This window comes from Amblyomma americanum, chromosome 5, assembly GCF_052857255.1.
Source record: "Amblyomma americanum isolate KBUSLIRL-KWMA chromosome 5, ASM5285725v1, whole genome shotgun sequence".
Classification (NCBI taxonomy): Eukaryota; Metazoa; Arthropoda; class Arachnida; order Ixodida; family Ixodidae; genus Amblyomma; species Amblyomma americanum.
In genome coordinates this window covers 56,680,226-56,693,331 of record NC_135501.1, presented here as the reverse complement: position 1 = coordinate 56,693,331, position 13,106 = coordinate 56,680,226, and the positions used below count along the sequence as shown (strand labels likewise).

At 48.3% G+C, this 13,106-nt stretch overlaps 1 protein-coding gene across 1 annotated transcript; it reads right to left on the bottom strand.

Annotated features, from left to right (window-relative positions):
* Positions 1 to 4,252: 4,252 nt before the first annotated feature.
* Positions 4,253 to 12,148, bottom strand: LOC144132458 (uncharacterized). Its single transcript, XM_077664871.1, has 2 exons — positions 11,900 to 12,148; positions 4,253 to 7,509 (listed from the first exon to the last, which is right to left on the bottom strand). The coding sequence occupies exon 2, from the start codon at positions 7,493 to 7,495 to the stop codon at positions 5,426 to 5,428; it is 2,070 nt and encodes a 689-aa protein (XP_077520997.1). The 5' UTR covers positions 7,496 to 7,509; positions 11,900 to 12,148; the 3' UTR covers positions 4,253 to 5,425.
* Positions 12,149 to 13,106: the final 958 nt, after the last annotated feature.

The window sequence follows — 13,106 nt, the reverse complement described above, 5'->3', positions numbered from 1 at the left end:
AACGACACGGCAGCGCAAATCCGCACCCTACCTTGACTACCCTCGGATATGTGTGTAGCAATGTGTAACAATGTGTGTCAGAAAACCGTAGGACGGCCTGGGGAAATCTCAGTAGTGATGCACAGCACACACCCACATACGTTAGCTGATGGAGCGCATCAGCGACGGAAGCGAAGAACACGTAAACACGCAATCTACGCGGCACCGGCACGACCCGCCCGCAGTCCAACGTGCCGCGCGCACCGACAGATGGTGACTGGTGTCGAGAGTAGGAGCGCTCCGGCAGCCTGCGTGCGAGGGTAAAAGAATCTGGTCTATTGGTGGCGCTAGTACGCATCCAAAATAATAGACAATTCGACGTTACGGGCGAAAAAATGCTGTGGGTTGCGTAGTGGCGTAGTATTTAATGTCCAATGTATTGGAAGAATTCCTCATAGCGGGAATTCACGAGGCTATAATTATCATCTAGTCTATCTATCAAGATTTCCTTCTCATCTAGTCTTCCGATGCAGACCTTCCGAGCCTTCAGAGACAAACCAGTGCCCCATTTGTGTTGCGTTGATTATACCGTTGCGTTACCGGGTCAGTCATTCGTTCCACCGTCAAACAACTTAAATCTGCCTCATGTGGTAAAAGCCCACGCCTGGCACCCCCCGCATGAAATGCGGATGCTCAAACCACCGCGATTTACGAGACGTTTGATGGCACCCGTTAGGAGACATTTTTTCTTACTTTAAAAATGGCGACGTTTTTTCCGGAAGCGATTTTTTCCGGGAACCTATTCGCCGGAGACGTATCTTCCGGGGACTTTTTTTTTCAGGGCCGTTTCTGCTGGAACCCCTCTTTGTCACCAACGTTTGGAAAATAGTGTGCAGTATTTTCATTCACACTAAAGTAGCGTATGCACAGGATACTGGAATCTCCAATTGGAATACCTGATTGAAGCACTAGAAGGGATACAAAATCGGGATGCTCGTTATTATAATCAGGACTTCTGTCTGGCCTAGTAGGTGCACTGCTAACAGGACAGTCCCCTCCTGCCTTGTGTGTTCCATGGTGTCCATGTTATTTCGCGCTGTGTTTTCCGTCAGTCATTTTTATAACAAACTGCTAAGCGCTTTTAGTACTCACGGCTGCTGAAGCAAGACTTCGCCTGTTTAAAAAACTATAATACGATTTCCCCACTTCCACGGCAGCCTGATCATGCCTCCTTCGCGGTAGTCACGACGTTTGTTTACTTTCGCCAGTGTGCAGCGGACACATGGTAAAACTAACGCCTTGAATCCCTAACAACGGGCATCGTGGGGTGGAGCGAGTATCCCCGACTGTTTTGTCACTGAATTATATTCCGGGAAACTCAGACAAATATTAATGGATCATGCCTGTAAAAAGGTTCTGTGCCATGTGCCATTATTGAAGTATTTATTTTTATAGCGCAGCTCTTCCGCATTCCGCGTCGTAGTCGTCGGCGATGCCACCTGCCACGGCGCCACCTGCCACGGCGAGAGCGCAGGAAGGGACATCCCGGAATTGGTTGCCAGGGGAACATCTCGGAGGGCGGCTATTAGCGTAACACGGGGCCTGCCACCTGTGGCAAGGCGGTGCGCTTTACAGACTGTCGTAATGGTCTGTTGACTTATTTTCCTCAGGGTTAATTCTAAAGCATAGTTGAAAATATATTGCTAAAACACGCGCAACCGTGCTTTACTTGTGTCAGCTGTTTATATTTATAGTACGCTGTGTTGAACAAGTTAAAGTAATTCATACTGTAGACCACCGAGAAACTGACAACGGACGTAGGAAAGAGAAGACGACGCGGGAGCTGTGTCGTCTTCTCTTTCCTACGTCCGTTGTCCGTTTTGTGCTAGTCCACAATATTTATATACACAGGTTTTATATATTCTGACACGTGATCGCCTCAACGATCCAGGTTATTAAAGAAAAGCGCCTATGTGGCATTTATGAGCCATCTTTGGCGCGGGGGGTAAGATGGTTGCTTGCCCATACCACTTATTATTTGCCTTTTGAGCTCTATTCATTCCAAAGAGAAACACTATTCTGGTCAGTAAGCGATCATTTAGCGGTGCGCTGGATGCACAAAGACATATCTCAACATGTTCTGATCTCAACACTCGCCAGCTTTACAGTGCATAAGTCGCGAGCGCTGTCTTTCAAATGCAAACTGAAACTTACACAGCTGCGGGTTCTAGACAGAAAAGCAATTTTTAAGGGAACACGTGCACTAGGGGAGAAAAGAAATGCAGGCAAAGAAAACAGTGCTTTAACTAATGTATTGTAGGCAGTAGTCGAACACAAAATGGCGTATGGAGAAGCCATGCGGTGAGTTGATCGCGAGTGGCGTATGGAAAAAAAAAGCGCAACACTAGCCTCCTGCAGGAGCCTCTAGAACAACTCAAGGCCCTATCAGCTCGCACTTTCACTGACTGTTGCAACGGCGACGGAGACTTCTCCTTTAAATCGCACGCACTAAACAAAGTAACCAACGATTCTTCCTCGTGATATGCAGTGACCAAGCGACGCGGTGGCTCAGGGGCAGAGGTGCATAGTCGCTGCGAGGCCGGCCGACCTCACCGGCTCTCATGGGCGAGATAACAGCGCCGTCGTCTCTTGCAGCAAGGCAGCGAAATAACTTTGTCTGGCCGCACAGCAACTGGCTGGCTATCAGTGAAGCGCGTAAAACCGAGCCGGCTCGTTCGTCAGGTCCTATATACAGTACAGGCAATCTTTTTTCGTTGCCGCAGGCTTGGCAGAAATGTTTGATAAACGGTTGCACAAGTACCGGCAAATATGGCTGCGTTCTTGAAAACTTCAAACATTTTAAACTTTAATCCAGAAAGGCAACGAATATAGGAGGGACTGAACTAGAGGACACTTGAGTCTTGGACATGCATCTTGTGATTTGTACTCGAAAAATAATTTATGAATCCTCATTCTAAAACAGGTGATGCGAAACCATAAGGTTTTGAATACAGGAGGGCATTTCATTGTTCCAGTAGCGCTGGCCCGTGGTACAAGCATTCTTTTTTTACTCGTGCACGTGAACTTAATTTTGTTTTTCTGTGCTGTTTGCGATAGGTATCAAGGAAGAAAAATAATACCGCTTCAATGCTTAACCCATTTGTAAATTTCCTTTTATTGGTTCTGTTGGCACAGCCTGCGGTATTCCAAGTATTATCACATTTCCCTTAAAGAAGGCCTAAGCCTTATGTGCGTAAATGATGCGAATGGTGAGTGATCTATGTGAAAGAATAGCATGTTTTGGAAGATAAATTCGATTGAGCGTCTCTGGAAACTCTTAGCTACAACGGCAGAAAACAAGGACGAGAACATATGAACCCGACAAGACGAAACATTGACGGCATCGCAGGCGCTGCGGCTGGTGCCGCAGGCTCCACTACCTTCTCTGCCGAGTATTTCTGCAACCGTTAAAATCAGCCATAAACCAATGCGCTTCTGAAATACAGTCTATTCTTGCTGCATACCTGCTCCAAATCTTACAGACATACTGTGACAAATTCAGCGAAGCTGACAGTGGCGCGACACAGAGCGCTCGCGCTAGGCCAGCGCCCACGGAAATATGCTTTATGCCATCGTTCATCGCACCTTATTCTTCGGCTGGCCGGCACGTAATAATATAACAGGGCTTAAATGAATCTTATAAACGATGGAGTTTTTGGTAAATAATACAAGAGCTCTAATACCAAAGACATAATGAGTGTTGCTGGCATTTCCTTGTAGAAACGACCTTAAGGATTGTCCCCGATGTGTCAGTTGTCTGATTATGCGTTTTAAAATGCATTTGAAGAAAAGTGTGCGCCTCAAAAATCTGCGAATAGATTGTAACCCTTCTCGGATTTGCGAGTAACAACGGTGGCTAATAACTGGAAGCCACTTCGGTGTTCCCTGGCTTAATCTAGAACCAAAAATGATCAAAGATGCTAAATCCGTGAAGATTATAGTAGACACAGTCTCCGAAGCCTCATCGAAAATTTCGCTCCAATGAAAGTTAAAAGAGTCGCAGGTATGAAATCGCAAAATTAGTGTGAATGAAATGAAGTTGCATTGGGAAAGAATGCGAAATTGCGCTGTACACAAGTGCAACAACGTTTCTGAATTAAGAACAACTTAAACATGGAGGTGTCGTGCTGCAAAATCAGCGTGTTCCGTCGCATATGAGTAGCTTGAGTTTTCCGGTCCTCACGCATGGAATCGTGCATCACACGTAAAAAAAAAGAGAGTGGGGGTATATTGATCGCGCGTCACGCACGTATGGACGAAAACAACGCGTATTTACAGTCACTTGGTGCTCAAAACATAACTGATTGCTCATGTTTAAGTTCCTGTCTACTTTGTAGGAGGTGGTGCTTGTACGGTACACGGCACACAATGAAGTCTTGCCTAGGGGATATTCTCAGCCGTATCGGTGCTTAACGCGGACCTCCTTCGCGCGGCCAAAGACTGCATCGGGACTTGCATCGAGGTTGAGGACAAATTAAAGTTTGCTCTGTACCAATTTATTGCCGGACTCTAATGATAAAGCGGTGCTTGAACTTTTCTGAATAGGACTGAGCTTCTTCAACCAGAAAATGAAAATAAAGTTAAATATACGTACTGTCGCCACTCGTCTTTTACGCATACTGCGAACACATCAGTGCTCTTCTCCGTTGTGGTTGTCAGACGACACCCCACCGTCGTTCGCTTCAAAGCGCTGATCAGGCATTCTTTTTTTTATCGGCGTCATAACCTTGACTCGACTGGTAGGAGGGGAGTAAATTTAATTTCGAAACTACATATTCTTAGAAATATTTGCGTCCTTTGCTGCCCAACAGATATCAGCACAGCCAGAAAGAGTTAAATAATTAATTTCTATCATAGGCAAAAAATGGACGGACATGTCCTAAATGTGCTCCTTAAATTTTATGTTAGCTACACACCCTCACGCGTGCCCCCTACAGACCCAGGCGGTTTTTTTTTAAATCACGCGCAGGAAACTGCATAAGACGTGCATGCCTTTGCCGCTTGCTGTTGGTTGGCAAAATACGTGGTATGAAAGGGCAAATGTTGCGTGTTCACCATTCGCAATGAAGTTTGGTACTCGTCCCAGTTTACACAATTGGCGGCACCTCCTATTAGTAATCACAACTTGTCGTCGGTGACAGCAAGGCTCTTTTGCCTTTATGTTAGAAGCCGTCGTTTGAACTATATCTCTGTGTGCACTAAGGATAGTTGCTTCCATATAAATAGACGTTTCTTCACGTGTAAAAAATATAAAGCGTCTGTGATTACTGGCGTGATCATCACATAGTGAATAGCAATGATTAATTAAGTGGAACGAGCCTTCGTGATGACACTGCAGATATAGGACGCGCTTTATCTGTACATCGAAATTTTGTAGCAAAAGTTCTCACACGCTCATCGCTTGAGGAAGGCGCTTTCGGGCGGCCTCTATGAGCTCCTCCACCCGAGCTTCTGACGATGATGTCACTTTCGCAAGCTGCTTCCGAAGAGACTCCAAATCAGAGAGGAGACGGAAGGCTTCCTCACACCGACTAGTATCTCCCTCCACCACTGTTTCCAGGACAAAATCGACGGCCCTGTTGAGCCGACGGCCATTGGCAGCTAGCGCACGTCCAATCCTAGACCAAGCAGGACACGGCGGCTTGCTGCCAAGTGTTAGGCCGAGGAGCGTGTAATTGCTTTCCATGCCCTGCGCTATGGGCTCCAGCTCCTTAGACCCGGCGTAGCGCTCGTTTTGCGTCACCCACTGCAAGGTGCGATTTTTCACAAGCATGGCACCGAAGTGCTCGCACGCCTCGATGCCCATGTCAAAAGTGCCGAAGTCCACCCGGCACACACTGGTGTTCTCAGCAAGTGCGTCGATCAGCGGAATACCGTAGCACGCGTATTCGATCTCGAAGCTCATGCTGATCCACTTCAAAATAGCGGTGCTTCGGAGGTAGTCGGCGAGGGCAGCTATTTCGACGTCGCCAAAGCAGTCAATGCCGTGTATATGCAGACGCGTGATGGTTCGGTTCATAGCAAGCCCCTTGAGCACTTGCAGAAGAGGAGCACTTTCGCGTTCCACCTGCAATGAGAGATCTAACCTCTCTACGCGGCTATGTGGAAGGGTAAGTGCCAGCTCTTCTAAGCCAGCGTTGTTCCAGATGGTCTCGATCCTGTCGCAACTGTCCCTCACGGCTTCGCGGAAGCTGCTGCTTTCTTCATCGTCTTCCAAATCATTGGCGCCGATTCGGAGGATCTTCAGCACAGGATTGGCTACCAGTGCTTGCGCTAGCGATTTCATAGTCTTGTTGGTCATCATACACCATTCGATGTGCAAGCTTTCCAGTGTACTGTTCTCCCGAACAACCGCAACAACGGGTGACCCGGTCTCTCCTTCGTCACGGTCACCGCTGATAAGGTCGACAAGCCCTACTCCAAAGTGCTTCAACGTCTTGTTTTCTTTGAGCGTTGCAAAAACGCACAGGATGTTCTCCGGTGACGGCAGAGACAAATTCCGCAGACACAGTGACTCTAGAGTTGTGTTGTCACTAAGCACATCAGCCACCTCTTCTCCTAGGCTTTCTGGATCTTCATGCTTGACGGTTAATTCAGCTTTCTTCAATCTGCGGTTACTCCGCAGTGCGTGCAGGATCGACCTGGCCTCCCTGTGATCGCAGTTGTCCACCGACAAGGTTTGCAGACTTTCGGTCATTAGGAGGAAGTCGTGGAAGAGCGTGAGTCCCTCGTCGTTGAAGGGAACGCACCACAGATGCAATGATGTCAAATTCAGGCACTGGCACACGCACGCGGCAATCTCTCTCCCTCCCTCCAGCTTGTCTGGGCCTATGGCAAGCACTTTCAAACAGTTGGCATTTGCAAGCAGTAAACGGCCAATAGACAGCGTAGCGGCTGCAGTCAGCGGCAGGTACATCAAGTGCAGTGACTCCAGTGCTTCCATAGAGGCAGCGCCAGAGAGGACGTTTTCGACATCGGCTTGGGAAAAGCGGAAGCCTTCTAATTTCAAACTGTTTAGAGTCCTCGCACAGAGAGGAAGGGTGGCCTTGATCACTGTGGAGAGCGGTTGCGTAATCATTCCCATGGGGCCCAGGCTGAGCGAGTTTACTCGGCCGGAACGCAAGAGCCACGAGGCGAGGAGGACTGCGTCCAGGCTTGCATCACTGTCTGGACTCACGTGCACTTCTTCGAAAACGTCAAACGCTTCATTCCTGTAAACGAGGCCGTAGCGGCGTGGTTCCAGTTCACGGAGTTCGAGAGCGATGGGGTCGAGTAAGACGTTGCAGGCGTCGTCGACTTCTTCCTGGGAACGGCGACCACCGGGAACCGCACCGTCTGGAGCGAGACCTGCATTTCTGAGGACTTCGAGGAGTCTGGACGAAAGCGCGTCGAGCTCATCCGCTTCGAACACCCCATCCAGGTAAGTTAGGTCGATGGATTCCCAGCCTTCACACATAGCGAATGATGGCCCTGCAAGGTGACAGAGATGTGCATAGAAAAAATATTGAATCCACTAAACCACAATATTCTTGACGCACAGAAGTAAAGAGTAAGTGGCTACAAAGAAGGAAAGTCCTGTAGTCGTAGTAGTAATGTTGGAGCCAATAGTAAAAAAGAAAAAAGTAACTATCTTGCCGTGCGAGCATGCTTAATTCGCATGGTTGGCGTCCATATGTGTGTGTGTTTTTCCGCTAACCATTCCAGCTAGAAGCAAGTTTTTGCCGAATAGGTATTGTGCTGCTTTGTCATAACCTCAGTAAGTCACGCAATTATCCGCTTTGTGGCCATTTACAGTGAAAGCACGAAGCGAAAAAAAAAAAACCACAGCAATCCGGCTGCTTGGTCAGCGTGGAGGCATGAATAAAAGTTCCTTGACCTAGTAATAAATTCCTGCAATGCTAACCCTCCTTCGTTTAGCAGATTCCGAAAAGGTGCCGATTCGATCGCGGCCGCAACGGTCGCATGTGAGTGATCGTTAAAGGAATTCACGTGGACAAAATTATCCTGGGTCCTTCACATCATTAAAACCAAAACCAATCGATTATTTTATTTACAAAGGCACTATGCTAAATTATTTCTCGATATTACATTAGTTCGTAGACTTCATAAAAGAAACTAGACTTCTGGTTGTCATTGAGGCTAGTTGTTATGCCATATATGTTATGCCATATCAATGTCGGAGCGTTATGAGGAGGTGTCAGCTCAATGATCCGTGTTCCTTCTCGAGAAGCTGAACTGACCTCGTACGATATGTGGAATATACACTTATTTGAAGCACTTCAGCGCGAAGCCTATATGAGATTGTCAACGCAGTCTAGAAGAGGGAAAGCAAATAGAGCTGCACTATTTTTGATCACACCAGTAAATGGTCATAGTGGAATTATTAGAGCACGTAGATCCCTTCTGTTATCTGCTAATATCTCAGTCTAACATACAATGTCGTTTAATATCTTGAATTATGCTGAAAATTAGTTTATATAAATCTACAAAAGCTAACAGATCGCATTGAATGCATGGTGACGGCTCCATCGACATGTAGGACATATCAAAGATTGTTTACTATATTGCAAGGATGCACTGCTATTCTGTCTCCTCTCTTTAGCTCTAAAACAAATCTTTGCTATACAATCCAGCCAGGCAATAATGGTTTGAACTCAAGAAGCAGCACAGGCAGCTCTCGAGAAGTAACTGCGCACACATTCATAATAACAACTTTTCATCAGTGATGGGGGAGGCTGCGAGTGAAAGTCGCTTGAGAAAGAAGCAACTTGGCTGAAGCCGACGGCCTACAAGAAGGATAATCCGCATGTTTTGGTTGGTCGAAAACAAATGCCGAGCAAAATCATTCGAGAGGATACAATCTGTAAGCCACCGCGCTATTAGGAACACTCTTGTCGAGAGTGCACATCTTGATGCGCCTGCTGCGGAGGACTCTAGGTTAATTTCGATGATTTAGGGTTTTTAAACGAGCACGCAGAGGACAAAGCACACGGGCGTTTTACATTTCTCTCCAACTGATATCCAGCACCTCAGCAGCGATTCGGTTCCGCGACTTCGCCCTCAGCTACTGTCCTACAATGCAGTTTCTTAGGGAGTGGCAGAGCTTTGCTGCGGCAGGGGAAGCAATGCCACGTTTGATCACAGCACGTGCGCCTTTATTTCAGAGCAGGCCCCTGCGCTGCGTCAAGGAACTGACATAGCACTGTGTGGAGAACCTGTTTCTCCCCTCCATCTGGACGCGGCCAATCTTTACCATCGTGCGTCGGGACAGCACCGGCTGGGCGAGGCGGGAGTGTCCCTCAAGGGGGGAGCGGAAACAACGAAGGGAGCGCCAGCTTGTAGGTTACGCGGATTTCCGAGGAGCCGGCGAGTCCCTTCGGGATCCGGCCAGCGTCATGAGCGGTTGCAGCCGCACGCTTTCGTCACCTTCCGAGGCAGGCGCACAGAGATCCGTTGTGCCTTGCCGCTGGAGTTCTGGTTCCAGGCAGCGATGTGAGCGCAACAAACGCTCGCTATCGTCACCTTCCCCAGGAAATGCTCGGGTATGGCTGTGCCCCAAGAATGCGGCGCGCACGGGAAAATCCGGCCGCCATTGTCGGCGCATACAAATGTTCACCGCCGATACCTCCGAAGTCGCGGCCCTGCCCCACTCGGTAAGTCGGAAACCCGGCTTCCGAGGAATGCCTCGTTGATGTTGTGTAGCTAGCTGGCCGGCTATGTGTATTATTTGCAAGTGTAATAAATAGCATATGAGTGTTCACGCTTTGTCGTCCCTCCCTTTGTTCCCTCGAGCACGAACCCCTCCGCGATTAGCGAGCGGGAACGCTGTATCCGCGGAGTGGGAGTGCGAGGGGGGGGGGGGGAGGCTGTCCACCCATATTTTCACAAGTGACGCCAACGTTCATATATGCTGACGAAGGATAGATAGCTGGGCGAGATGTCAAGAGTAGTTCATTGTGTGTGGTGCAGCGAAACAGAGACGAAATATAAAAGCAGAAGACGACATGGACTAGCGCTGTGTACAAATATTTTATATATGCACCTTTCATCTGGCGTCCTTCACAAAGCACCTTGCCGCCGTAAACTCCGCAGGCACCGAAAGGCGTACTGTCAGTTTTATCGCCTCGCAGCACTCGAAGATAGCCAGTGAAGTGAAGGGCTGTATTTGCTTTTGTATTTTTCCTTTACAATGCTTGTCTCCTGTTGTCCTTTGTTTCCTGTTATTTTTTTATTTTTCCACTTCGTAGTTTCTTTTAAGCTGCGTTTAGTTGACCGTTTCTGCGCAGTTATTGCGTATCTGAACAATTTGTATTGCCCCGAATTTTCACTAGTCACTGTAGGATGACAGCGGGGTTTTAAATTCCCTTTTTATTTAACTAACTAGCTGATCTAGGGTAGGTGCCTTCGGAATTATAGCGTCGTTAACAGGCTTCTGAAGCGGTTACTAGCTGATGTATGCCTTTTTCAGGGTCCATTCTTTTGTGTCTTCGGTAGTGACAATGCTTTATTCATTTGTAATATATAAAGGCCTAAAGTTTTTTGATGCGTCACGATTTTCTCCCTACATTTGATTCGGGAAATGGACTGAGCACGATGTGTTTTGTTAAATTGTTCTCTCTGTATACCCGTATGTATTTTCCCCGTAAGGTATATCTTGGAACCTGTGACTATTTGCTATGATTTGATATGAATTTGTGCTGCTGTAGACGCTACGGATATGAACTTAAAGTTTATCTTATGAAATTAAACTTGTCACTTATCGATCTGGATGGACCTTCTTTATTTAAGGGAACAAACGTTTAGTTATAATACAATTTCATTTATGGAGGAAAAAAGAACGAAAAGAGAATCACTCCCGGACAAACACCCCAAGCAAGGTAATGAACGCTATGCGGCTGCATTAGCTCAAGCCCCACCTTTTACGATGCTTTTCATGGCTGCTTTGTGGGCAGTGGCCGTAAAAGTGAGTTATTTTTAAGGACAAGAAAGCAGCAGGGGCGACTAGCCAACGCGACTCGCATACCACGAGAAGTTGGCTGAACCGACAGGGGTTCGCTAACAGCAAGCAAGCCCTACTCTCACGGAGGCGTGCGCCCGGAAGCGAAACCAGCCGCGCATGCCTAATTGTCTCTGCACGCAGCGTGACGAAAGCTGAGCGTATGCCGAGGGCAGTGTAGCCCTGAGGTCGGGGAGACCCGCGTGTCTAAGAGCACCTGCACGATACAACGCTCTACGTGTCTTCACCGGAGGGCGCTGCGAACACGGAATCTGGCGCTGTCAGAGAGCTGACGCGATAATGCAGAAGGGAACGCAGGAGTTTTCAAGGATTGTTTCTGTCTGTGAAAGGCGCGATAACTACTTAGATAAAGCATGTTGCGATTTAGAAAAAAATGAGTATGGTTGGCAGCCCCCAAAATGAAGCGCTATCGACTACCTGTGCTTTATTTGGCTGGAGCAATTTGTCGCGCAGCAACACACGTCTCAGTACAAACATAAAACGCAGACGCGTTGCCGTGCCACTTTGTAAGAAAGTCCCCAAAAATGAAACAGGAAAATTAACCCCCCCGCAAGTAAGAATTCCTTGCATCTCTTCTGACAGAATAAGCGAATGAAAAGTTTCATGCCCCCGCACAACAGTAATTCCACAGCTGCGCTCACTTTCACGGCAGAAAAGCAAAATTTCGCGAGCTTCTAATAAAGGTATACCGTGCCGGCCAAGCGTATTGTAATCGATCTCCTATAGGACTAATTTACTCGGACATGCAAAGCGTAAGGGCTGCAATTGCGGTACAAAGCCGGGCAGTTCTAGGTGGGTCGATAACAATACAGGTTCGATCCTGTAACATACAAGGCCACGTACCGATCTGCAGGACGGGTGCGTGTTGCAGGTGTAGTCGATGCTCGGGCCCTTCTTTTTGCGCAGCAGCCTCGGGCGTGATGACCGGCCACTCGCCTCCTCCGAGCGACGGCGGCTGGCGAGACCGTCGGCGCGGCTTGTCGCTCGAACGTACTCGAACGCCCTCCGTGGAGACGCCCGTTCTCTCTCTCTGTTCCGCACTCTCCACGCGGACGCGACAGCGGCTTGGCCTGTCTGCGCTGTGGCCGTTGCAAGGTCGCACGCAATCACATCAGCGCCGCCGTTTGATGTCACGCGTTGAGCGGTGCCGAGGCTCACGGTTTGAACGACGCGCGGCATAAACCCTAGATACTGGTGCTATAGCGTTGGCCACACGACTGATAAGAAGTGCTTTCTTTGTTTCCTCGTTTGGCCCTGATAAACTGTCAGCCCCGCTACCGTCATCAGTGTACGTCATTTGCGAGAGGGATACCTTCCCTTTGATCAACGAGTAGCCGCGCCCCCTGAAGCAGCTGCGGCCAACTAGCTCATGCAAGCAATGTTCCCCAGTCGCCCCTTCCGCTGTTTCGCTTCGATCCCTTTGGAACCCACTTTGTTATCCTCTCTACATGACTTGTCTCGCCTAAGTTCGTTTTAAGACCTGTAAATGGTGCGTTTCACGTGCCGAAGCGACACGTGGGCTATGACCTACGGCGTAGTGAAGGGCTCCGGATTAATTTAGATCACCTTCGGTTCATTAACGTGCGCTTACATCACAAAGCACAGGGACATTTTTTGTATTTCCCCGCCCTCGAAAAATGGTCCCCGCTTCCTGCGTCGAATCTGCGAACCTTGGGATCAGCAGTTGGACGAGGAATCCATGAAGCACTGGGGCGGGTGAAGCTCGTTTTAATCTAGGAATACATTTTACGGCTGCAATTTCACCTCGATGTATCCGCAGGTTTTCGTCCATCCGTCTACACCATGAGAAAATTGCTCCTTATGTGACTGCTGCAACAAGAGATAACCCTGTGTTTTCGTGCCATTGCTCCGCCTTTATTTCCCTGGACCTGTCCTATGCCTGTCCTTATGCTTACGCTAGCCGCCGCCCAGGGGCTTCAGGTTTCGATGGCAGATGCTGCCGCTAGCAACATCTTTTCGTCGTATTTTTTATTAATAAAGGGCCGCTACTAACTGATAACCCCAATACTTGTTGCCTTTGAAGTGGTAT